General features: G+C 34.0%; 2 protein-coding genes across 2 annotated transcripts; one reads left to right on the forward strand and one right to left on the reverse strand.

The window, feature by feature from the left end:
• The first annotated feature begins 5,406 nt into the window (after nucleotides 1-5,406).
• On the forward strand, nucleotides 5,407-11,811 carry LOC130621466 (uncharacterized). The gene is made up of 6 exons (XM_057436753.1): nucleotides 5,407-7,387; nucleotides 8,120-8,292; nucleotides 8,496-8,625; nucleotides 9,233-9,377; nucleotides 9,553-9,598; nucleotides 10,097-11,811. Exons 1-6 carry the CDS (start codon nucleotides 7,114-7,116, stop codon nucleotides 10,721-10,723), a joined length of 1,395 nt encoding a protein of 464 aa, XP_057292736.1. The 5' UTR covers nucleotides 5,407-7,113; the 3' UTR covers nucleotides 10,724-11,811.
• Nucleotides 11,812-15,168: 3,357 nt separating this feature from the next.
• On the reverse strand, nucleotides 15,169-19,484 carry LOC130621465 (uncharacterized). The gene is made up of 5 exons (XM_057436752.1): nucleotides 18,577-19,484; nucleotides 17,978-18,107; nucleotides 17,242-17,389; nucleotides 16,677-16,722; nucleotides 15,169-16,105 (listed from the first exon to the last, which is right to left on the reverse strand). Exons 1-5 carry the CDS (start codon nucleotides 19,027-19,029, stop codon nucleotides 15,344-15,346), a joined length of 1,539 nt encoding a protein of 512 aa, XP_057292735.1. The 5' UTR covers nucleotides 19,030-19,484; the 3' UTR covers nucleotides 15,169-15,343.
• Nucleotides 19,485-26,193: the final 6,709 nt, after the last annotated feature.

The raw sequence follows: 26,193 nt of genomic DNA on the forward strand, positions 1-26,193 counted from the left end.
GACCCTCCTGAAATTAATAGACAGGGTATATCCTTCGATATTTGTGAGGCTAGCCATGTAAAATATGCACATCTATCTATCTACCAGTGCCAAAATATTTTTCCTGCTCCTGGTTTTTGCTTCACCTGTTTTTTGTTGCACAGGGGCACAGGGGTTTCTGCTTTGACTACTAAAAAATCTTTTTTTAATTATATATATATATACAGCATACAGTCCAAATGTATAGGCTTCCCCGTAAATGCTATACAAACCCTTTCCCACAAGAGGAAAGCCCTTTTATTTTTGTTTATTATAATTTAATGATCTTTGCAGTTAAGCTATATATGTTGCAAGTCTTGTCAAGCAAAATCCAATAAACTTACTGCTGGTAAGTAAAAAAAAAAAAAAAAACAGCACGCATGAAATTCATCTAAGGACTAAACATTATATATGCAAAAAGGTGCACACTGTTACAAGCAAAATTAAACAAAAAGATGAGTGAAATATATACTTTGTTCGATAAATTCAAAGAAGATTTTGTTAATTAAATAATATATAAAAAAATTAAGAGATGAATGAACTGATGAGAAAGAAGAAAAGTGGGACATATATAGAGGAACATGGGGGAGGAAATTGGCAATGTAAGGATGTGTGGAAGGAATTAAATGACAGAACATGTAATCATCATCATCATTCTCAGCTTAACGTCCGTTTTCCATGCTAGCATGGGTTGGACGGGGTATATTAATGACGCTCTTCCAATCTGATCTAGACTGTGTTAGATCTAAACTCAACTTCCTCTGTATCAAGTCTGTCCTTATAGCCTCCTGCCAAAGTCTTTCTCGGTCTGCCTCTGGGCTCTCTCTCTACACTTCTCGGTCTGTCTCTACACTTTCTTACCCAATTATCCTCCTCCATTCTTTCCAAGTGCCCCAGCCAATTCAATCTTCTTATCTGGATAACATCTTTAATTCTACAGAGACTTAGCCTGCTTCTTAGCTCATCTGAACTCTTTCTGTCTCTCAGACTGGCGTTACACATCCACCTAACCATTCTCATATCATTCCTTTCTAAACGGTCAAGATCTTCCTGCTTCACTGCCCATGTCTCACTACCGTACAACATAACACTTCTTACACAGGCCTCATACAACCTACCTTTTACCTCAATTGAAAAGGACTCTGCTAGTCAACAAAGGAAGTAACTCTCTGAAATTTTTCCAAGCAGAACCTATCCTGCAAGTAACACTTCTTCCAACACGCCCTTCACTGCCCAACATATCACCTAAGTAACAGAAGTTCTCAACTATCTCTAACGAGCCACTGTTGTACATCATTAAAGCTGGAAATACTTCATTCTCTATAATCTCACCTTTGAAATGCTTGCATACAAACTGAATGTCAGCTCTTAACCTTCCACTAATACTACTGCACTTCTTATGTACCCAATGCTTGCAAGTTTGACAAAAAATTGAGTTACCAACCCCTTTCCTGCAAACTCCACAAGGCCACTTTCCAACTACAAGGTCACACTTGGCTGCAATGCTACTAATCATGACTTTAGACTTTGCTGTGTTTACCTTTAGCCCTTTCTCTTCTAGTCCTTTCTTCCACTTCTCAAACTTTTCAACTAATTCTTCCATCGACTCTGGTATGAGAACCAAATCATCTGCATACAATAACTCCCATGGACAACCTGTTCTGAACTCCATCGACAGCGCTTCTAAGACTAGAACAAACAACAAAGGACTAAGTACAGAACCCTGATGTACACCAACATTTATACACTAAATTCATCACTAAGTGAATCGTTAATCCTGACACGACTTCTAGCATTGCTGTACATAGACTGTACTATCGTAACTAGCCACTCATCCACACCTATTTTTCTCATAGCCCACCAAATAACTTTACGTGGCACTCTATCAAAATCTTTCTCTAAATCTACAAAGGCAAAATAGAGATTCTTTCTCTTTCCTAAATACTTTTCCTGAAGCTGTCTGAGTAAAAATATTGCATCTGTAGTGCCACGCCCTGGAACAAAACCAAATTGCATCTTATCTATATCAATTCTTTCTCTAAGTAACTTATCAATCACTCTTTCAATAACTTTCATTACTTGATCAACCAACTTCAAACCTCTATAGTTACCCCTTTCTAATGCATCACCCTTGCCCTTGAAACAATTCACTTTTACACTCGACTGCCACTCACTCGGAATAGCACCATCCTTTATAATCTGGCTAGCAAGACTTGTAATAAGCTCAACTCCAATATATCCAGATGCTTTTGCCATCTCTGCAACAATACCTGATACTCCTGCAGCTTTGCCAATCTTCAATTTCCTAATAGCCTCCACTACCCATTCTGTCTTGATCTGCATAGCTGGCCCTTCTACAACATCATCATCAGACAAATTATCCTCGTCCCAATCAAACTCAGTGTTAAGCAACCTCTGATAATGATTCTTCCAAGCTACCCTTTTCTCCTCCTCTGTGCTAGCCAAAACACCCTCATCATTACGTATACACTTCTCACCTACAACATCTTGATTAGTCTTCTTCATTTGCTTTGTTATCTTGAATACCTCATTGCGCTGGTCTTCCCTTCTTAACGCATCTGCAATTCTGTTTCTCTCTGCTTCTGATTTTGCCTTATACACTGCTGTACGAACACGACGCTTAGCTTCTAAGTAAACATTTTTACTACCACCTGACTTCCACTCTTTCCAAAGATTCCTCTTTTCCTTTATACAGTGGTCAACCTCATTATTCCACCACCAGGTCTGTCTATGTCTAGCTGGTCCTTCTGTCCACCCACAGGTAACATCAGAAGCTTCTAGAAGACAATTCTTCAAAGTAGTCTAAGTACTTTCAACATTGTCACTATCACATTGACCATTGTGGGCTAACTGCTGAACTTTTGCACTAAATTGTCTTGCTACAATCTCTTCCTTCAGCTTCCAGACTTTTCGACGGGGCCTGTACTTTCCCTTGGCTTCTTTAACACTCTTCAAGATAATATCACAAACCAGCAACCTATGCTTGGAAACACACTCTTCCCCCAATATAACTTTCACGTCCTTCACCACTTTCTTGTCTGACTTTCTAACCAGGAAGTAATCTATCTGTGTCTTACAACCACCTGACTCATATGTTATCAGCCTACTCTGTCTCCTACTGAATGATGTGTTGCAAACCACCATGTCCGTTGCCATTCCAAACTCAAGCAATCTCTCCCCTTCCTTATTTCTGCTCCCAAATCCATAGCCTCCATGCACACCTCTATAACCTTCAGATGACTTCCCAACATGACCATTAAAGTCGCCGCCCACCATGACAAGTTCAGTGTCTCCAACCTTTGATGTGACTGCTATTAACTCATCATAAAACTTATCTTTATCTTTCTCACTGAGTCCACACTGTGCAGCATAAACTGATAGAAAAGTTACAATCCTATTACCTATCAAAAACTTTATCACTATAATACGACTATTAACACGCATAACATCTATTACTTTTTCTACCCACTTCTCTGCAACGAATATGCCAACTCCTCCATATCCATCACTATTACCAATCCAAAAAAGCTTATACCTTGCCCTCCTACCTTCCACAAATCTCACTGAAGCTCCTCTCCACCTGACTTCCTGAACACAACACATATCAACAGATCTACGTTCTAATATTTCAACTACTTCACCTGCTCTACCTCTCAGAGTACCAACATTTACACTAGCCATCCTCAACCTAGTGTTATCTACCTTGTGATGTGATAGCTGGGTAACGGTCTGACGATGCTCACACCTGACATCTGTCCTACCGTGCGCGACACCTTCACTCCTTAGAGTTCCAGACCCATTTACGCAGTTTGTCTGATTAACTATTCTTACGGCATTCATAAAGAGTTTTGGCATTGTTTTACAGCTGGATGCCCTTCCTAGCGCCAACCGTTCACAGACCTTAAAGTGACACCATCACTATGTGGCATTTCATGGGACTTCCACAATCGCCCCTTTAAACTAAGGTATGATGGAGGACGTTCAACTCCTCTCTTTCTCATAAAGAGACCCTTCACCATTTAAGGTTCAAAACTGATAGAACAGCCAATATTAAGTGGATAAGAACTGGAGATGCATATAAACTAGGAATTGCTACAGCATACATTAAACTGTATTTGAAACAAAAGAAAAAAGTGAGGAATTAATAATGGACAAACATTGTGGAAGAAGGCCTTGCAACAATCAGACTGGTGAAGTTCTTGCTGGTGACGGCGGCAAAGAGTGCAAAATAAATATTCAGGATTCAAGGGGGAGCGATTGAACAAAGAAGGAGAATCTATAAAAACAAAAAAACTTTCTAGTTTTGACGAAACATAAGTAGATATGCATAGCTACTGCGTTGAAGTTAAAGATTAAGTTAAACTAAAACACGTGTATATATATGTTGTTTTTAATTTCTTGAATGTTTGGTGGTTGTGTGGCATGGCAAATAGATGAATAGTGGTTTAAAAGTATAACAAACAGGAAATCTGGTTGCCCGAAGCCGGTAAGATAAAAAGCCCTGGGAACGAGATTGTATTCACCCTCTCCCACCCCGCCCCGGTTTTCTTACTAAAAACTGGGAACAAGACTGCTGTAATTAAACTTGGAGCGGAGCAAAAATTTTGAAACATAATTACTATGCTTTGTTACCAAGGACTTAAGAAAATTATAATTAAAGAGTTAGAATAATATAGATTTGATTAAAATTCCAACACTTTTAACATTTCCGAATAAAGTCCACAATACTTAATTGTACTATTTTGATTTTAAGCTATTTTTACTTTTATAAAAACAGGGTACTGTGGATTAATACTTTTATTTTTCAAAATATCATTTTACCACTAAATCAAACCTTTTGTCGACCTCGCAATTTTTTATTTACTCTTAATGCACTGTGAAGTAAAGAATACCTAAATTTATTCTTTATATCTCACATACTTTGAAAAAATATGTCTGATCTCTTTATGCCGGAAATTTTCGATGCACACAAATGTCATTGAAATGTAAGGAAAAGAGCTATGGCCCAGAAATTGAACCCTCCAGCACGGTTCATCTTTTAATTGTTTATTAAGAATAATTAACTGCATCGGGTACTTTGCTTGGATCGGTGAAGATTAAACCAGTGGAGACAGCCATCTTTTATGCTATTCCTAATTTTATCAAAAGAGAAAGGTAGTAATGAAGACAATAAAGGCAAAAGCTAAATACGTTTTGAAATATCAGATATGAAATATCCTCTTCTTCTTCTTCTTCTTCTTCTTCTTCTTCTTCTTCTTCTTCTTCTTCTTCTTCTTCTTCTTCTTCTTCTTCTTCTTCTTCTTCTTCTTCTTCTTCTTCTTCTTCTTCTTCTTCTTCTTCTTCTTCTTCTTCTTCTTCTTCTTCTTCTTCTTCTTCTTCTTCTTCTTCTTCTTCTTCTTCTTCTTCTTCTTCTTCTTCTTCTTCTTCTTCTTCTTCTTCTTCTTCTTCTTCTTCTTCTTCTTCTTCTTCTTCTTCTTCTTCTTCTTCTTCTTCTTCTTCTTCTTCTTCTTTTTCTTCTTCTTCTTCTTCTTCTTCTTCTTCTTCTTCTTCTTCTTCTTCTTCTTCTTCTTCTTCTTCTTTGATTAGCCTGATTAGATTGCTAAAGAGAAGGAAGTTAATGCTTTATCATTTCTAACAATTAATTACACACGGTAGTTACAATTTAACAGTTTTAACCGCAACGTTTTTTCATAGTCAGCAATTTTTTTTTTGACAAACTTTCTCTTTTATTTTTGCCTTCCTAGTTTCATTCTGCAGTTTTACGACTTTTTTTATTTTTAACTCTACTAACAAAGTTTAAAAATTTCTCAAAATTTTGTGAAGGTTTATAACGACTATCAGTACACACAAAGTAAAACTATAAACGCCTTTTTATCATACATATCACAGGGAGAATGCAATGACATCCTAAGCTACCATTTTTTTTCCGATGCGCCCTGTCAAAGAATTAGGTTCAAATTGAGATTTTCACAAGTTCTTTGCCCACCTACCACTTTTAAATGTAATTTTTTTTATCATTATTAACACTTGTTAGTTGGGAATTTACAGCTACCCATCGGGTTTAATTCTACCAACTACAAGTTTGAAATTTGGTCGAACGCTCAAATAGATGCAATTTGTATGGGATGAAACCAACCTACACTGATATATTATTCTCAGCGTTAATACCACAAACCTCCTATCTTATAACAATCATTTTAATTAAATTCACACATTCTTTTGTTTTTTCAGATGAATTTAACAATCTCTGATGAAACATTTTAATAACCCAAACGTGCTGTGACCTGTGCTTGATCTTAATTAACACATGTGCAGTATTTGTCATATTAAAAAAATGCAGACATTGCATAGCAATTATGAGTTTAGGATATTGGTTAGTAATACTAAGTGCTCAGTGGGTATAATGACCCTACACTAAAGAGTGTATTCAAAACGAGAACGTCATATGTATGTATTATATGTTAATAATACATCCTTCTTAAAATATATACACGATAAATCAATCCAAAAGGCCACTTCTTTCTCGGTTTTTTACGTTAACTTTTGCGATCACAAATACAAACAGCAAAAAAAACATGACCCAGGGAAAGGTTACGTTTGGGTAGGCCCCGGGAGTCACCAAAACAAAAGGTCAAAAATGGAAACAAAAGAGGCGAAAGCATTTATTGCATTCTTCAAGTCATGGGAATTTATCATAAGATAGGACTGAAACTCTCATTCAACTATTTGGTCGTATCAAGTAACAAGGTAAACGCAGGCTAATAAATTAAATTCTTGAAATACTTTAACTATTTTTGTTATTTTAAACTGGCCTTAATCAGTTCGAGCGCTCTGCGAAGAAGAGTGGTTTCCATTTTGGTAACGAGAACAAATAGAAAGTAGTGGGAAGAAACAAAACAAAACTATACTATGAGAAACTTAATTTTGGAGAAATTGATATCCTTTGGTAGGTTGAATCCAGATTTTTATTCTTTCGATTGAACCCCTTAAGCGTGTGATCAATTGGAAGACTGTTACTGTCGAATACATAAAAGAAAACTTGGAAGAAAACGTAGAAGCAAAGGTTTTATTAGGATGGGTTTCAAATGTTCTGAAGTCGTAGAACTTCTTATGTTATCACTATACGCGGTTTCTTGCATCGATGTTAATGTTATCCGTCAAGATGATGGCGATATCTTTAATTCTTCTTCTAACATTAATTGCAGTATTTATAATGCTAAGCAGATATCACCTTCGAAGTGTCAGTGTGTCTTTTCCAGTAAATTTATTAATAAAAAAGTGTTTGGCTCGTTGTACGAAAATGCATTTGGCTACTCACGGTGTTTTTATGACAAAGGCGCTTCATTGGGTAAGTGTTGATTTGCCTTTCAATAATGAATCAACTTATCTCTAAACGTATTTTTATTTGGTGTGTGTGAACGTAGGTTTACTTGGCAGTCTTTTAGGTATATAGTTTGCCTCGACGCTGCAGATTTTTAGGCCGTAACTCAAAGAGTTAAAAAAAAAAATGATTTTATCAAATTTTATCATTAAAATTAGTTATTGATTATCTACACAAAATTATGTTGAACAGTGAATTTCTAATTGTCGAAAAAAAACATTCATTACTTGTCTCACTAAAAACCAGATAAAAAAATTATACGAAAACAATATACGCATAAGATAAAATAAAGACGATTTTTTAATTTGCTTTGTAATACTATGTTTTTGTGGTGTTTCTTATATTCCTACACGTGTCCGGTTACAATCTTACTACTTTCGTTGAAACTTGTTAACAATAACAATATGGTGGCAGATGTTGTTGAGAAGCCATGATAAGAAAAATAAACGTATTTATTAACCTTATCTATACTGAGCTTTTCGGGTATGAAATGTCGTGGTTGGCGGGGGCCTGAGTTTATTTTAAACAACATAGATCACTTCTTATTGGCTCGGGTTCTGTGAATGCAACTTCACAGGAATATAGTTTGCTATAAATGTTTAGCTGTTGAGATACACCAGTCTTCAGGGAGAATAAAATTTATGTTAACAAATTTTAACAATTTATTGTACATTTATTCATTTATTTATTTCATTATAGGATGTTATTCATTAGGCGCGCATTTACAAAGACAAACTCTGTCGCGCATAAACTCGGGGAATTCATCAGTGAACAACACATTTAGTGTTCGCTTGATTTTTGATGCTTCCAGATATTCTTCTTTTACTGTTACTGATAATCAAAATTGGAAGAGCGATGGTCACAAACTGCAGGTAAATGCGGCTACCACCATATTGTTCAGAATAACGCATAAATGTATTTGATACAGTTAGATTTGTTGGAAGTAAAAATGATTGACACCTAAGTGATAACACGAACACATATTGCATCTACATACGGTATTTTTTTTATTTCAGAGGAGTTTGTAGCAAAATAAAAACATTAATCTGCAACCATATTTTAATATTGTTTTCAGCTTCGAACAAACAACGTATCCTATTTTGGTAAGGTTTACTTTCTGAAACTTAAATTACGTGGAAAAGATGGAAAAAAAGACAGGGATGTGTGCGCCTTTGTTAAAATACCCAATACAACCCCAATAACAGGTAACAAAACAATTTTATCATAGCAATGAGGTATCACTGTAAATAATTATACAGATACTAATCCGAATCTCAATAAATCGAATATTTCTATAATTCGAACTCTTATAAAAGATTTTCTACAATTCGAATTTCTCTAATTCGAAACTTTTTATAATTTGAACAGTTTTTCAGTCCCTTCAGCACGATTCTCTTCCTAATACGAATTTTAGAGTGTAAACAGGGCTTTGACAAATTCGAAAATTGTCTTTCAAACGTTATTTTTCATATATTCAACATTCAATAGAGTTTCTCTTTTGTGTAAAATATAAAAATAAAGATTGAATAAAATTGAATTATGTTTTCTTGATTTTGAAATTAACGTATTTTCTCTCTGTAACTCGAATTTTCATTTTTCTTCCAAGCCATCAAATTATCACAATTAATAATTTAGGTAATCAAACAATTAAGTTACTATCCCTAACTCAACCACTAACTCAGACCAACATTTTGCGATTTTGCACAAAAAATCAGCAAAACCTACATGCTATCTTATATCTTTTTATCGCTCCGTTTCATTGCATGTTCGCAAAAATTACTTCCTCGTATGTTTGTGTTTTTTATTTTTTAGTGGCACTAATTTCACCCGACGAAAAAGTGATGTATATGATAAGAAATAACGGAAAAGATGTGTATTTTTATTCTCTTGTTGGAGTTGGCGTTGCTTTTGTTGTACTTGTCCTTCTACTGACAATAATCATTCGTAAGAACATCAGGTAAGGATTTCTCTTAAAATAATACACCTCAATTTCATGTTTAGTGTCTGTGATACATACATTTTTCCAACTCTGTCAGATACAGTTGGCAATAAGAAGCAGAATCATCCGCATTGTTTCTCCAACCATTTTGTTTCTGTGGTTAACTTCAAATGTAACTTGATCTTATTTTTAGTGATAGGCGTGAAAGAAGTATTTCCAAAACAGCTCTCATAACAAAGGTAAATAAAAATCTTTTTTTTATCAAAGCAAGGAAATTATGTATATTATTAGGCATAGTAACAATAGCCACCCCCCCCCCCCCCCCCCACTTACATAATACCCAGGAAATTTGCGTAACTTTCAATTGGTTATACAGTGGAATCTCTCTATCTCTCGCAAGAGACCAAAAAATTTATTCAAGGTAGAGAAAGTTTGAGTTAAAAAAAGGAAAATACCTTAGGATAGGGAGTAGTTGAGATAGAGAGATTCCATGTACTGTGTGTATGGTAACATAGAAAAGTCACATGTCCGTCAAATAAATGATGTTACCACTTCTAACCTGCGATATGTTAATAAGAAAACTATGAAAATAACAAATAAATGTCAAGCAATAGAAATCTCGCTACCTAATAAAAACCAATTCCTATCAAAATGGATGATGAAAAACGTTACAAAAACTTTCTGAAGACAACCCAATTTAATTGGCTCTCTGATTTAGCTTTTTTTCTTCATTATAGTGTCCTCTGGGAACTGCTAGTCAATACTGCAAAGAAGCCAGTCTGCATGTTCTGAGTAAAAAACAACATGCAGAAAACCAAGTAGAACTGAACATTAATAGAGGATCAATAACAAATCTCGCTTTAACTTGCAAAGAAGACGAACAAGAATCACTTTCTACAAGCAATAAAATAGTGTGTACACAGACAGCAATGTTGCCTTTACGTCATAGCTTATTAGAGAATGCAGTGCCAGAGAATAAAACCGTCGGAAAAGATAAAGAAACTCAGACAGAAGGTATAGGGTTTGACAATGAAGAAAACATATATGAAGTTACGGAAGATGATTTTGACAGATATATGTGTTCTCAATCACTGGATAGTTTATTTTATGAAAATACTAAAAACGACGTTTATGAACCTCCAAGTGACTTCTTTGAATTTCAATCTACAAAATTGACAGGTCGTTCATTGTATGGTGAGAAAGATGGCTATGCAAAGCCTTCTCTGGACACAACTGATAAAGACTCGTATGTTACCATGGTCTTGGAACCATATTTATCACCAATCGAAGCCTGCTATTGTAATTTAGGTGAACATGCAAAGTTTGATGAAAATGTTGATGTGTGTTTAAATCTATATTCATAGGAATTCAGAAGAGAAACAATGTTAGATAGGACTACATTTTAGAAAATAGGGAAAATATTAAGCAAAGTTATCAGAAGAAAAACGATCACATGGTCACATGAATAGCGATTCAATGTTGATCTTTTATTTGTCAAGTAGCCACATGATTTAGATTAGGGAGACACTAAGATTTTAGTATGGCATGTCATACAAGCTGTAGTTTATTGACCGTACTTAAATTTAAATAACTTTTGTTTTGTAAAATAAGGTTTCTATAATGTGAAATCTTGTATTGGCACATATGTAATATAGAAGATGCATGTAAATAAAAAACACAGAGGTTTTAACAATTTCACAACAGAGACAAAAAAAAAATGTATTTAATGACTTAGCATGTATATTTAAGAAGTTTTGGATGAAGCTTTAGGAGACGCGTCTTCGGATGGAATTTGGTGGTTGGAGAAATAATTCAATAGCCTCGTTTTAACACAACAAACTTATAACAAGATAAATAAATAATATCAACGAAAATAAACTGGTTCAGAAATTTGTTTTCTTTAACATGTCAATATTTGCTAAATCATAACTTTAAAAAAGAGGTGTTCCATCGTGCAGCTGTTCCTTGTATACACTGCCGCACGTAGTGTAGTGGATTCTTCCGGTTCCAGTTCTAAACTTCGCAGATCAAATTGCATTCTTGGGTGAGATGTCTAAATGAAAACCTCACACTGGTTTAAAATTTCAATTTGGTCGACTTGACGAAACGTGTTTCAGTTTGCCCAAAACTCACCGATATTCTTACGGAGCGAACTGTGAACCTAATTTACTCAAACAAGTTTAAGTTCACTTTTAGATCTCACGTAAATAGACTCTAAAATGTAATTTAAAGGGCTTCCGCAATTCAAAACCTTCTTGCGCATCCAAACAAAAAAAAAAAACCTTATAGCTATTAATTCTCTGGTAGCTATATGCCTGCTATAAATATGATGTAAACAAATCGACAAAGAAATAAAAATTTACTGAGAAGCGGGAAAAAAGAAAAAAATCGTTGATAACATTTAAAAAAAACGAAAATTTAATTGCATATTTGATGCAGCAACAATAATACAATATTAAACATGTGCAACCGCTAAAAAATAAAAAATGCTTTACCAAAACTGATTATTCGCAGATGAATGTCGAGGAATTTGAGATAGCATTTATACAATAAGTTCGCGGATTTCAGTGTCGTGGGACACTTTGTCAAGACAAGACGTTTTAAAGACAAATGGCTGAGAAATTTTAAAAGAATACTTAAAAATATTTTTGTTTATCGTATGTATATGCCATGAAATTCTAGTCATTATTTCATATCAAATTTGTGTTATTGTTTTGAAATAAATTTAAATGAATCGTCATCGATCAAGACATGGTCGAATTAAATAGAAACCAATTTTTTATAAAAACGCCACTGATCGGTTCGATTGATTCGACCACATTCGAATGAGTGGAAACCCGCCCTATAAGAAGTACGATTAATAGGCAACAACTAATAATATTTGGATAGGAAAAGCTTGATGATTTAAAAACTTAATTAAGATTATGTTGCGTCATTTAGTAAAATAAAACTATTTATAACGAGCTGTTATGTTAGAATTGTTTCTACCACAAAATTTAGAAATATCGAAACTGTAATTCACATTAATAAGAATTTCAGTTTCGTAGCGGTTAGATTCATTTACAATTTCGGAAGTTAGAAGTGCGTGTTTCTTAGATTAAAACAGTCTTTTTAATCTCTTGTGGTTACCATCTTTGAAACTCCACTTTTCTTTCCATTATTTTATGTCCGGGACTGTTGTGTTTTTTACCTGCTTTTTCTAACAAGACAAGCTGACGAGGCTTGGAAATCACTTTGATTACAACCTTAAAAAAGGAAATTGAAAGAGTAAGTGATTGTGATGGTGCAGGATGGAATAATACATAATTTTGAAAGCGTGCATTCTGAATCATTAAGTTAAACTCGTGACCAAGTTTTTGAAAAAGTACTGATATTTCACTCTATTTTGCATAATGGGGTATTTTTAGGTTTAATCCAAATTTTAATATCACCATATGTTACGCATGTTTTCTTTTACTCAGTGAGCCAAATTTTCTCGAAAAGCAGTTTTAATTTCTCGCCAAATTAGAATACCTCTCAAATGCTATGCTATTGTTTACTCTTGACATACTTTGCAATATATTTTTAATCATGTTCCTGCCAAACTTTTTTTACGGCCCAGAACTACAAAGGAAAGTGGGTGGGGTCTTGTTTCGTCTCCCCTCTGCAGTTACGAATCCAATGTCGGAAAGCAAGATTGAAACTCGTACGAATATTTGTTGCTATAATGAGTTAAAATGAAAGCAGCTACACACAATGAAGTTGTAGTTTTTGACACACTTTTAAGCTTGTGAGTTTTAGTTAGCAACGACAATAAGCGTACTTGAGGTTTAAAATTAGATAGGCGAACTTCATAATACACTTGCGTTGCGAAAAATGTTTTTTTTTTTTCTTCGTTTGGGTGCTAAATCTATATAGTAACCCTACGTCGAACGTAATACCAGTACGCCCTCTATTATCAATAGGTCGGGTGCATAATTTAAGGAAATGGAGGGAAATACCTTGACAGCAAGAAATGACTGCAAACAAAATATTACCTCTCCCTTGTAAATTTAAATTCTCCAGTTAATAAAAAAAGGAAAGGTATCGCAATCTTTAATTTTTGATTTTGCCCTTTTTCTGGCTCGTCCTGTGAATTAAGCATAAAACCTTATAGACCTTGGATTCAAGCACACCCATAGCTATTTGAGTTTTTAATTCTTATTCTTAAATTCTGCAATTTCAAAAAAATAAAACTAAGCCAGGTCCTATTCACAAAATTTAATTCTGCATTCTTTTCTAACGCAAAAAAAGCTTCCTTTGAGGTATAATTAAGAATTAACTTGTCTTTTCAGTTACATCCATCTCCGTTAATTTTGGAAAAATGTTTAATATCTGGTTCAATGATGATCAGAAATATCCTATGGATATTATTAGCTTTTCACAGAAAAAAACTTCTAAGGGTTATTGCTACCAATCAGAAGTCGTAAAACTTTCCGGTGACATAAGGCATAAAAGCTGTACGTAAATTTAAATTGCCGGACCGGAAAAGTAATAGTAGTTCGTAAAATCGATTTCATGTAATACGAGATGTAAATAATATAAGATAAATGATTAAGAGTCGCGAATAAAGTGGCGTGCGCAAACTTATACATGCTTTTAACTTTTTTCCCAACACCTGTAGTTAATTTTGTTATATCTGGACAATCGCCGTATCGCCGTATCACCACCAGAAACGTACAAATTGCATTGGGTACGAGTTTACACTCTTTTTTTATAAGAATATCACGCTGGGAATTTAGGCTAAAACAATACGAAAGAACATCAGCGAATATGACACCCTTTTCGATAAAATGTGCTTGTGCAAACTCAAACGAGTATAAACAAACGATGACGAAAAAACTAATAAACATATGTTAGTGCAGATACTGTGGGAATGTCTTGAAAAATAACATAAACTTTGAAAGATAAAATAATAGAAGCCATCGTAAATTAGTAAGGTAGTAGGGAGACAGAATCATTATTTCTAACACAGATTTCCGCTTTAAATCAGTAATCCGTCAAATATAAGTTTGCGCTAGTTTTCTGTTACATTATTGCTAGTCTTTGGCTTCTGGAAAATCATTTAACAATGTGTGTTTAACACAAAACCGGCACACGTATGATCTTTTTTCAATACACGCAAAATACGGCTATTATTATAGAGACTAGTCGTTAACCCGTGAAATATCCACCGAAATTTGCACGTCACAGCAAAGTCGACATATATGTATCGTATTTGCTTTTACTAGTCGTTAGCTCGTAGATAAACCCACGGTTTCGCCCGTCCTTTTTATACCGCATTGCGTGCGTCTTGCTACCTGCGCAGCTAAGCTACCGTTTTGCGCGACGGACAGACGTATACGGGTATTATAATATAGATAAAGTTAAAGAATTCATACGTATTTTTACACGACCCATTTTTTGCCGAGAGACAGACTACAGCTATTATGAGAAGGGCGTATGGTTATCCAAGTAAAGATAGATTTAAAACAAGAAAAAATTCGCTCTTTGCACGCGCGCTATTTTTTAGAAAAGAAGAAATGAATCGTAATACTCAATAAATAGTTATTTCTAAATATGAATTTGTGCATATATATACAATTTTTTAACTTTTAATTACTGCAAATTACAAGCAGAAAAAAGGTATGCAGTCCTTGTGATATTTTAATTAGTACGCACTCTCTACAGAGTTTTATTGTTTTTCTTACTTTCACCCCAGAAAAACTAGATTGCCTTCGTAAAGTTGTTACGCGCAAAGAGTATTTAAATTTCGTCCATAAAATATGCCCTGCCTTTTGCTAAATTTTTTTTAATTAAAAATTTGTTTTAATTAAAAATAATTTTTGTAAAATGGTTTTCTTACACGCAAAGATTTTCCTGTTTAAAAATCACACTAAACTCCAACTGCTCGTTGATACACTTAAAAATTAGTGCAATCAAAATAGTACTGACAAATTGCCGTTACAATTATATCGACTGATTTATTATCTGTATTGTTTTACTTTTGACAAATCAGTCAAACTGTAATCATAATCGTCATCATTATCGGCATTTTCTCCTAAATTTTCATATTGTGTTTCAATAGGAGTCAAATACGCTTCTACATACATCTTAAGATAGGGTTCTTCTGTCATGCTATTGTCGACGACCTCATAATCAGTAACAACACCTTCCTTCATCCCCTTCATATCTTCATCAACGACTTCATAATCTTTATCGCTGTTCAATGAGCTCGATACGTTTTCTTGATGACGGTGTGAATTTGTATTGTGCCTTTCGGAGGTTCCAATATCATCAACATTTTCATAATCTTCTTCAACTTTGATATCAACTTCGTAAAAGTTTTCCTCTTCGTTTGTTTCTTGGTCTTTTTCCCTTCCATCTATTTTGTGCTCGGATCGTGGAATAATAAACTGCTTGTTTGGTATTTCTAGTGGATCTCTCCTTAGAGCAGGAGATGAGATGCTAGACGGTAGAAGAACATTTTTTCTAGATGGAGAAGGCGAGGTAGATTTTTTAGTTGATTCTCCTAAGGTCTGCATTCTCATCATTTGTGGCGTTTTAACAGATCCGTCTGGTTCTTCTCTCTCTGAAGTTGCATTCTCGATAACTATGTGTACAGACTCATCGTTTTCAGACATAAATTTATTTCCATCTTTCTCAGCCTGTTTGGCAGCTTTCTGCTTTTTATATAAACTCAACAAACCGGCTTCTGTATAAAACTTGCTGGCTGATCCAAGTGGCTTCTAAGGAAAATAACAAATAATAGGTCGCTATATATGACTGTTACACTGGTATATACCTACATCAGTGTTTTTCTAAAATTAAATTTACGATAACGTTCGTAATTTGCTTTGTCCAAATTTTACATGGTAATGGAACAGCGAATTTTTTGGTTTTGGTTTGATTGGTTAAAGGTAACTAATTTGTAATTTAACAGTATGAGTAAAATGCGTAATTTTTTTTAAATTCTTTATTAATGTATTTTTGAAGGAATTTTGAGAATTCGTTTGAAAGTTCAATCCACGATTTCACATGTCAGAAAAAGTGTTAAAGCTACAAAAAAGTTTTTTGATGCGTCTTGGCCATTGAAAAAATATGAACGATTTCGTATTTAGAATAATCTTACAAGAAAGAAGCATTGCCAGAATAGTGCAGCATTTTAAAACGTAATAGACAGTGTACGTTAAAAATACAGGAAATGTGTCAACATAAAAAATTTGGCACTTAAATGAAATTGTATTACAACTGCAATTTTCCTAAAAAATAGAGACAGGAATAGCGATGAGCTTAATAAGCGGAAAATGTTGTACATACCTCTTTAGTCAATACTTTCTTTCCAAGCCAAAGTAATCTGTGATAACTAAATAAAAACACCAATTTTATTATCCTCTAGTAGTTTTCTCATTTTGAGCAAGCAAGCCGAGGTAAGGATTATGCACATAATTGTTGAAGTCGATTTTTTTATATGTAAGGGTAATTTAAAATCTCTAAAAAAATTTGCTTATTGTTGAAAATTTTGAAAATGTACGCAAGGACAAGAATTCATATCACTGCTTTCATTAAGTTCAGCTAAATATTGATTAAGTTGTAATTGGGTTCTTTTGTCTTATTGAAATGATAAAATTCTTTGACCATGATAATATCAGTACAATGCCACTTCCTCACAATGAAATAGATCACAACATACACCAAAATTTGAAAATATGTTTTAAAAATGGGGTGCTGAAAGTGCACAATTCAAAACCGCAAATGGCGTTTTTTAATTCTTAATTGTTAAGGCCACTAGCAGAAAGTTATTTTTGCTAAAGGTGTACATTCTGTATCAGTGAACCAAATGAATATTATAACAAATAATTAATGGCTTAAATAGCATACTTACTGGCAGTTAAGTGTGAGACTTCTGGTTAGCACAAGTACAAGAATTAGGAAGACAATGCCGAATCCAATAAATATGTACATTGATAACTTCCCTATGCCATCTTTTGCTAGAGTTTTTACTCTTTCCAAGATCATTGAATTGATCCACACTAAAAGAAAAAAGTTCGTGCTATTTCCATTGTAACTTAATAAAAATAAGCCCAATTTTTTAATCACATTACTGTAATTATTTACCAAGGACAGCTTCTTCAGTTTCTATTGGTGCTGCTATTAACGAGGGGCCTGGGAAGTGGGTTTTAGCGCATTTAAAACTCCCATTTGAGCTACGATAGCAGTGCAAGCACAGCAATCATCTAAGATATTTATCATATACTCATGCGGAACGTTAAGCAGAAAGGATAGATTTCCACTTTTATAGCCTCTGGCATGACTCGATCGGGGTTTGAAACCAGGATCTTCAGCATTGGAAGCGAACGCTCTACCAAAAGGCCACCAGTCGGTTATTTTATTTGAAAGGACTATTATTCGGGGAAAGCATTTATTTGAAAGAGCATTTAATTGGAGAATCAATGAATCTATGGCATTTCATTGAGCTAGTAGAGCAAACCCTTCTTCTGAGAAAGGAAGAGGCGTTTAATTACGTTACGAAACTTCTCATTTATTAGCTACTAATGTTTTACTTACGTAATGTTACGTAATATAGATAATTAATAATACTAGTAAGTTTTTTGAAGTACCTGTAACTGGTTTCTCGTTCTGTGTTTTGACCAAAGCACAAAATTCTTTATCTTTTACTCCATTTTTGCCAAATAATATAAAGTTTAAAAAATAAACTCTTCCAACACTTGAACCATCACTCAGGGTAAGCTAGAATATACGAGAATTTATTTTAAAAAATACTCAGCTTAATAAAAGAGTCAATTGAATCTTTTGGATTAATAGTTCTAACTTTTAGGTTTTTTAAGTGCGAAATTATTACTGAACTTCTTTTTTCTGAGAATACTACAGAACAAGGACAAAAAAAGGCAAAATGAAGGGTTGATGCCAAATCTCCCCGTTGTGAATTTTTTCAAAACACGTTTGGTGAGGCTCACGTGCTTAGGTGAAGCACTAGGTTTAATTAAGTACTTATGATATTTTTTGTTTCAAGTCGTTGCAATACGCTTACACACTATCCAATTTATTTAATAAGAGAAAAAGAAAACATTTTATTTTCCGACAGATCAAGTAATTTGGTGTGCCACAAAAAAGAAATGAAAATAGCAGAAGTTCACCATAACTTTATATCAAAGCAAAAATTATTAACTTCCTGTATGAATAACAAAATGATTTTTACCTGTAGAAAATCCCCATCGCTTTTCCATTTACCTCCTGCATTAACGACACTGAAAGAGCTATACTTAGAGTTATCATAAACCAATCTTACTCTCGCTGTCGCATTGTTTAAGGAAGAATTGAAAGTCATAGTATTGTTCTCAAAAAAATGTTCAGGGGAATAACATCCAACTGAAGCTCCTTGGTCATAAAAACATCGCGTGTACCCGAATTCATCTGTATACAGCGTGCCAGCTATTTTTTGGTTGCTCTCTTTCCCATCAGAACGGCACAGACATCGAGATGAATATAGCTGTTTAGCCCCATATACTTTGCAGTTAATATTTGGATACGAAAATATATCACCTTCAGCTCTTCGAAAGACGTTCACATGCAGGCTTCCTTCACATGAAAAACTGTAAAGCAACAACAACAATAACACTGCATTCATTTTTGCAGCCATTTTGCAATTCATTTTTTTATCCTAATAGTCATATGATTCTTATCTCAATAATATGTGAGAACGTTAGATGAAATTCTGATTCTTTTGATTGAAAACATTATACCTCTAATGGTTTCCTGTAGGATGCGTATACTCTGGTTGAGTTACATCATTATGTTCATTGTACAGGAAATGACAGAGCTTTTATAATAATTTATCTATTACAATTAAACAGAAGAAAATTGCGTTTGTTTTCTTAATTACTTAAAATCCACCTACATAATGTAAACATTAAGATTCCACACAATAACTAAAGCCTATAGCTCTTTTTTGTCTAGCGGATGTTGTAAAACGGAAAAGTTTCAAGTGCTTTTTATTGTACTGACTGACAAAGAAGATTTACGGATAAATGTCACCCAAATGAAATCAGTTATAATATATGATTTTGGTTACACTGACATGCGTAGAATCTTTTAATCTATCGAATATTTTCTTTTATGAATAGTAACAACATCCAGGGGAGATCAAAAGGCTTTACACTGTGTATTGTTGCATTATATGGATATTATCATGCGTGCTAAGTGCAGCAGTTTTTTAAAAAATGCTACACGACTTTTCTTTGCGAGATTGTAAACAAAAAGCAGTATAATTTTAACCACTAAAGTTACAGAAAAGAAAAATAAATGAACAGAAATAAAGGTAGATAGACGTTCATCTATGAAATTACTAAGAAAAATTGTTATGTGTTCATTATGAGGGAGAAGCGTCACAAATTCAAATTAAAGTTTCGAACTTTTGACCTTTTGTTCATTACGACATCCGTGTTACAACCGGCACGACTTTGCATTTCTGAGGTTAAAGATAATTAAGCACGATGCGCATTAACCCTCGTCCTACGGTCTTTGGTGCGTCAGAATTAAACACAACACGAATTTTTATGCGATTGAAACAAAAATACGATTTGTTGCAAACACATGAAAATGATTCCGTGTGTCCCCTCGTTAAATCACTAGAATTTGCAGCATTTTTTCCTAAAAGTTTTTGTTGCTGAAACAAACAAAAATTCAAATCGATTTGAATTTTTTGCTTGTTTCAGCAACACGATTTTCATGTTTCGAAAGTAGAGACATATTTCAAAAGTAAAAACCTGTCGTGTCCCCGCACATTGAGTAAAATATTTGCAACATTTTTTGTCTTTAACCAATCAAATCTGTTCATGCAAATTAAAACAAACCAAAGCAATTTATAACATACAAGCAAAATGGGGGAAGCCAAAACGTACAATCAAAGCAAAAGCTTTTTGAAGAAAAAAAAAATCAAACCTTATCAATTTTTAAAGACCACGAAGTTCTCTGGTCTTTAGACGTCCACTTTCGGAATAAAAAAGAAAAATCTGTAGTTTAAAAAGATTTGATCCAGCTTTTTGACGGAAAATATACAGAAACTTTCCTTCACAAAAACTTCCATGCTCTTCCATCAATTTGTGGGCGAAATAACCATAGTCCTGTCCAAATAGAGTGCCCTCTTTGTCCTTTCGTTTCTTCTTCTTCATCAAGAAGAAGTGCTATTGATGCTATTATCATATTTTTTTACAACAGTCATCTGTTTTCGTAGCTGCATGCGAATTTGTTTCATAAACTAGCACCCACGCGACACAAGGAAAAAAAAATCATGTGTTTGAAGCTTTTTTGTTGCAATCACATGAAAAATGTTTCCGTGTCCCCGAAGCTTAATTCTTTATTCAGAACTATGCTAATAACAAAAATATGCCTACTTTCATTTAGTGGTAGCATTTTTCTGTATACATCATTAATTTTACCAACATGGTAAATACTTATGACTATTATTGGGTGAATTTTGAGCGTAAATAAATGTTAGTTTTTTAATCTCCAAGTAATTTGTATCCCAACCATTATACATTTTGATAATTTCACGAAAACTTAAAATAAGTAAAAAGATTAATCAAACAAACCTGCTGGCACTTCTCGATTTATTATTTGAAAAGTGGTATTTATTATATTATAATTATTATAATAGTGTAATACTAATAATTTACGCAATTCACAACGTCCGATGAAAGGTTGCAACACATACGCACGATATTGCATTTACGCTGAAGAAAAAACCGCAGCGCTGCGATAAATATCAAAGCAAAAAAAATCGAGCTTCATCCGGACAGATAATCATCCTCCTGAGAATAAATATCTGCATCACTGTCGCTATTGCTCTCATAAGAAGATTCGGATACAGGGTTAACAAAAGTCCTTCTTTTTCTTCCCACTTGACTTTTGACGTGCTGATGATATTCTCTTGCGTAACTTCAGAAATAAAAAAAGCCCAATGCGGATGGCTTAAGGAACCCCCGCTGTTTTCTAAATTTGGCGAGCAAAGAGAGAAAGCTTTTTGCGGAAACTTAATTGTGTAAATGTATGGATGAATCGCAAAATTCATTCATATCTGGTTTAGCTCCCACATGAAATCACTTCACACCTTGTATGCATACTGTTGCATTTCTAGTTGATCAATTTTTGTTTGTTTTTATCGTTTTTACTATTTTTACTGTTTTTACTGCTTTTTTCCATTTTTATTCTCAGACAGGACGGACATTGATAGCAGTTTTTTTGTATTTATGTATATATTTGCAAATTAGTGAAGTCCTCATCCTGTATAAATATTTTTAAATAAATAAATAAATAAATAAATAAATAAATAAATAAATAAATAAATAAATAAATAAATAAATAAATAAATAAATAAATAAATAAATAAATAAATAAATAAATAAATAAATAAATAAATAAATAAATAAATAAATAAATAAATAAATAAATAAATAAATAAATAAATGAATAAATAAATAAATAAATAAATAAATAAATAAATAAATAAATAAATGTATTCGCGCGCGAAATTTTTTTGCAATAAAGTAGTGTATTATTAATCGCTCAGAATTAGTTACTGCAATGAAAATGAATGCCAACTTTTTCATTATGAACGTGCCATAGGATTAGTTTGTCTAGCACGTAGTATATGCAAACTATATTTCTGCTACAAAAAAGAAAAACATTATATGGCAATAAAAATACTAGAACTTGATGAATCATTACTGGTGGACCCAGGCTTTAAAATAATAATGACCTCCCAGAAATTCTAACACTGAGCATACCCCCATTTATGTAGAAATAGAATGGGCGATTGAATAAATAAAAACTATGAAATACTTCAATTGATTTTTTTAGTTGTCAATGATGATAGAATTACACAAAAATATTGGTAATATTGGTAAGAAGTTAGAAAATCAAAATAGAATGTTGGTTTATCTTCCCATAATTACTGATCGAACCAAATGGTTTGCACGACTAAACATTGTTCCGTATTAACTAGGAGGATGGGGAAAAGCGTAAACAATAAATCTGTGTCTGGTAACACAAATACCCATACCACAAATACCCATACATTGGTAAAAGTACTGATGCTCTGTTATAATTTCTGTTTTAGCTATTATTATTTTTTCGTCAGTGCGAATACGGATAAAATCCAACTCCTTGTTTGTTACTTCTCGAAAATAAGTCGAGCTTTGAGAAAAGTTAGGTTCAATTATCATGTTTAAAAAATTTAAAAGGAATTGGATATATTCGTCTTTTTCCATACCTACCTAACTTTTTTTCTCCTACCCAACACTTAATTGGTTTCATATACACAGCCGGCACGAGATGTGTTAAAGACGCCTTTTCTGGAGCTTTTTTGCTCATGAAATATGCGCGCACCCGAAATACGTCTTTTAAACGTCTTTAAAACGCATGTCTCAGACGCGCATTATAAACGTATCTTAATGCGTCTTTTTCAGCCACGGTATTTTTCGTTTGTGATAAAAGACGTGTTAAAGACGTCTTTTTCGTGCATAATTAAGACGCGCATTTAAAAGACGCAAAAAGATCGAAAAAAGACCGGTTTTTATTCGTGGTTTAATTGGTTTACTATTTTTCCGCGGGTAACATATTTAATTACTTCTTTCATGTAAAAACGATAATGCCAGTAAAAAATATAACTCACAAAAACTCCAATTCAAAAACTTGTATTGTATTAAAATAGCAGGGTAAATCTGTATTTACCATTTAAAAGAATGAATAAAAAGTAAGAAACTTAATTATTACCCCCGTCTGGACAATTTTGAATGTCTGAAGCGGCGGTAACTTTTAAACAAAACCAAGTCGGGAAAGGAAAACGGTTGGTTGCAGAAAGTAAATTAATTGTTTTTATTTTTATTTGCATTATTCAACAAACGAGTTCTGGCAATATGGTAGCCCGATATAGAGCTGAGGCTTGTTTCTTCTTGAAATTGATCTTGCTTTTTCATGAGCACCAAAAAATCTTTTTATTTTGTAAAGCGAGTTTGGGGATTAAGAGCTATGGATCGCATGCAGTTAAGGTCATGTATATGTATTTATTTTATTGTTTGCTTCTTTTACTGTTAAAGCTAGTAGCTATCAGAAGGCTAGCTACAACCCTGGAAAAAAATATTTTTTAGGGTTGTAGCTAGGTGTTCTAGTCAGCTAGTGTAACCATAAGTCTCATAGAGCTAAGTTTAAGGTGCTATCTAAAGAGAAAATAGCTAGTCACAAAAGTTTATAGTTATACGAGCTAGCTAGCTAGCAAACATTTATAAGCCTTTTACACCAAAAGCCACCACTACCCACACACAAACCCTGTAACTTGCTATAAACAGGTTTTTGTGTTTATATTTCTCTAGCAGTAAGGTTTATTGTCTTTAACATCTGTGTGGCAGTCAATGTGGAGACGTCAGATTTAAGTGAGTGAGGCTTTTTTAAGTTCATGATACTACTACCACTACTACTAAAATATTTGGTAAAGCAGGTTTACATAAAAGCCAGCATAATCTTTGCACAAAGGTATACCTAACGGTACTCAAAATATTCGAATAAAGGTCTAAAAGTCTTTAAAGATGATATCCATCATTTTGACTGCCACAGAACTAAAAAGCTTTACTACTGAAAATGTAAACATAGCTATCGAGATCCGTGCATATGCCACTTTCTGTGTGACGTAGTTGTTTTGATTTTGCTTTAAGAACAATGTGCATGCGTGCGCTTTTTTGTAGGACATAAAGCAGCGCCCACATAGAGTAAAATGGCTATTAATGAAGTTCAAAAATTGTTTTGGAAACATAGGATCCAAACGTACTAGAAATAAATTTAAACTCTAAAAACATTTGCTAATTTTAAGCAAATATTTCTTTTTTTTAAGGATTTGATTACTATAGCCTGTTGTTTATATTTTCTAAGGACAGAAATACAAACTTTTTAAACTTTTGTAAACACATACTAGCTCTATGACGAGGAAAAAACGGACTGAAAAAGGCAGCAATAACGTTTTTTCAATGACTCACACGTTGAAATACCCACTGGGGACGCATGTAAGGTTAATGAATTGTGTCTAATATTTTCCGGGCTGCCATTAAAAATCTATGAAGCGTAATGATTTGTAGGTATGCCTTTTCAAACATGTATAATATGAAATATATTCGTTCGTAGCACAAAAAACAAATAGCACACTTCACGAAGGCAAGTTTCATTTTGACTACGAAATTTAAAATAACAATTAATTAAACTGACTTAAAGTTTCTATTTCTTTTACTTTATCACGGCCGGCGTTAATTCGAGGAACGCAATGTGGAGGAAAGGAAGTGTATATTATATTAGCAAGTGGAGGTACCGTATCGGTTTGTTATTTGGTTTAAATTTTCATCGTGGAAAACCTTCTCGTCACACCTTACTTAGCCATTTTCGCGTAACTAAGTTTCTTGTAAATTTCTATTCAGTTGCGGCCTTAAGGCCGTTTTCCACTCGGCGGAAATTCCCGAGCGGGCAGGAAATTTCCGCCCGCGCGATTCTCAGTTTCAATTTCCATTGAGCGGGAAATTTTGAGCACGGCAATGAATATGAACAAATATGGCTGCTATAAACAAGCTTGTGTTGTTGCAAAAAAAAATCTTGATTTTGATCATTTTAAGAAGAAGATTTCGAGGAAGAATTGGAAAATACAAAAAAAGTATGTGGGTTAGGCAGTTATTCAAGGACCGTGCGAGAAGAGGAGAATTCAACATTTTGGTGAAGGATATGATGATGTTTGATCATTTTTACTTTTTTCAAACTTTCCGGATGCATCCCCATATTTTAGAAACTTTGATTTCTTGGGTTGGACCTTTCATTAAAAAATCGTCATTTAGAAGAGAAACAACCTCTCCAGCCGAGCGACTGTGTTTAACATTACGTTATTTAGCCACGGGAGATGCTCAAATTTCACTTGCCACTCGATTTCGGATAAGTCCAGCGACTGTTGGGAGAATTATCAGAGAAACCTGTCAGGTTTTATGGAATGTCTTGTCAGAAAAAGGTTATCTTGATGTTCCGAACTCAAAGGAAAAATGGTTAAAAATAGCTAACGATTTTAGAGATACGTGGAACTTTCCGAACTGCATTGGTGCAATTGATGGGAAACACGTCGTTATACAAGCTCCTCCGAGAAGCGGGTCCATGTTTTACAATTATAAAAAAACATATAGCATCGTGTTGCTCGCTGTGTGTAATGCGAACTATGAATTCACACTGGTTGATGTAGGAGAATATGGTAGACAGAGTGATAGCGGAGTTTACACTAGCAGCAACTTAGGACACGCAATTGATAATAATTTACTTAACATACCAACGCCAAGAGCGATACCAGGCTACCACTCTAATAAAATGTTCCTGTTCACCTTTGTTGCTGATGAAGCATTCGCACTGAAAACATTCATGATGCGACCATTCCCACGCAGAAATGTCCTCGACTCATCAGAAACAATTTTCAACTATCGTTTGTCACGTGCAAGGAGAGTGATAGAAAATTCATTCGGAATTTTAGCAAGTCGTTTTCGAATTTTTCGAAGACCGATAATTGCGAACGCTGACAACGTAAAGTTCATCACAAAAGCTGCAATAGCGCTTCACAATTTTCTCATGAAATCACAATCAGCTACTCATACGTATTGTCCACCTGAGCTAGTTGATCAGGAAACTATGAGATTTACAAGGCCTGGTCAGTGGCGATCAGACATAACTAATGGTGGGGCCCTGACACATTTAGTATCACAGGGGTCTCACAACTTCACCAGGGATGCAAAAACAGTGCGTGAAGATT

The sequence above is a fragment of the Hydractinia symbiolongicarpus genome, chromosome 12 (assembly GCF_029227915.1).
Source record: "Hydractinia symbiolongicarpus strain clone_291-10 chromosome 12, HSymV2.1, whole genome shotgun sequence".
In the NCBI taxonomy this organism is placed as follows: domain Eukaryota; kingdom Metazoa; phylum Cnidaria; class Hydrozoa; order Anthoathecata; family Hydractiniidae; genus Hydractinia; species Hydractinia symbiolongicarpus.

Excerpts from the sequence above, each read along its gene's own strand:
- LOC130621466 (XM_057436753.1), top strand. The coding sequence starts at position 7,114 with ATGGGTTTCAAATGTTCTGAAGTCGTAGAACTTCTTATGTTATCACTA. Across the intron at positions 8,626-9,232 it reads CAATACAACCCCAATAACAG|TGGCACTAATTTCACCCGAC; the intron begins GTAACAAAACAA and ends TTTATTTTTTAG. Across the intron at positions 9,599-10,096 it reads AAACAGCTCTCATAACAAAG|TGTCCTCTGGGAACTGCTAG; the intron begins GTAAATAAAAAT and ends TCTTCATTATAG.
- LOC130621465 (XM_057436752.1), bottom strand. The coding sequence starts at position 19,029 with ATGAATTGCAAAATGGCTGCAAAAATGAATGCAGTGTTATTGTTGTTG. Across the intron at positions 18,108-18,576 it reads GCGATGGGGATTTTCTACAG|CTTACCCTGAGTGATGGTTC; the intron begins GTAAAAATCATT and ends CGTATATTCTAG. Across the intron at positions 16,723-17,241 it reads AGTCTCACACTTAACTGCCA|TTATCACAGATTACTTTGGC; the intron begins GTAAGTATGCTA and ends GTTTTTATTTAG.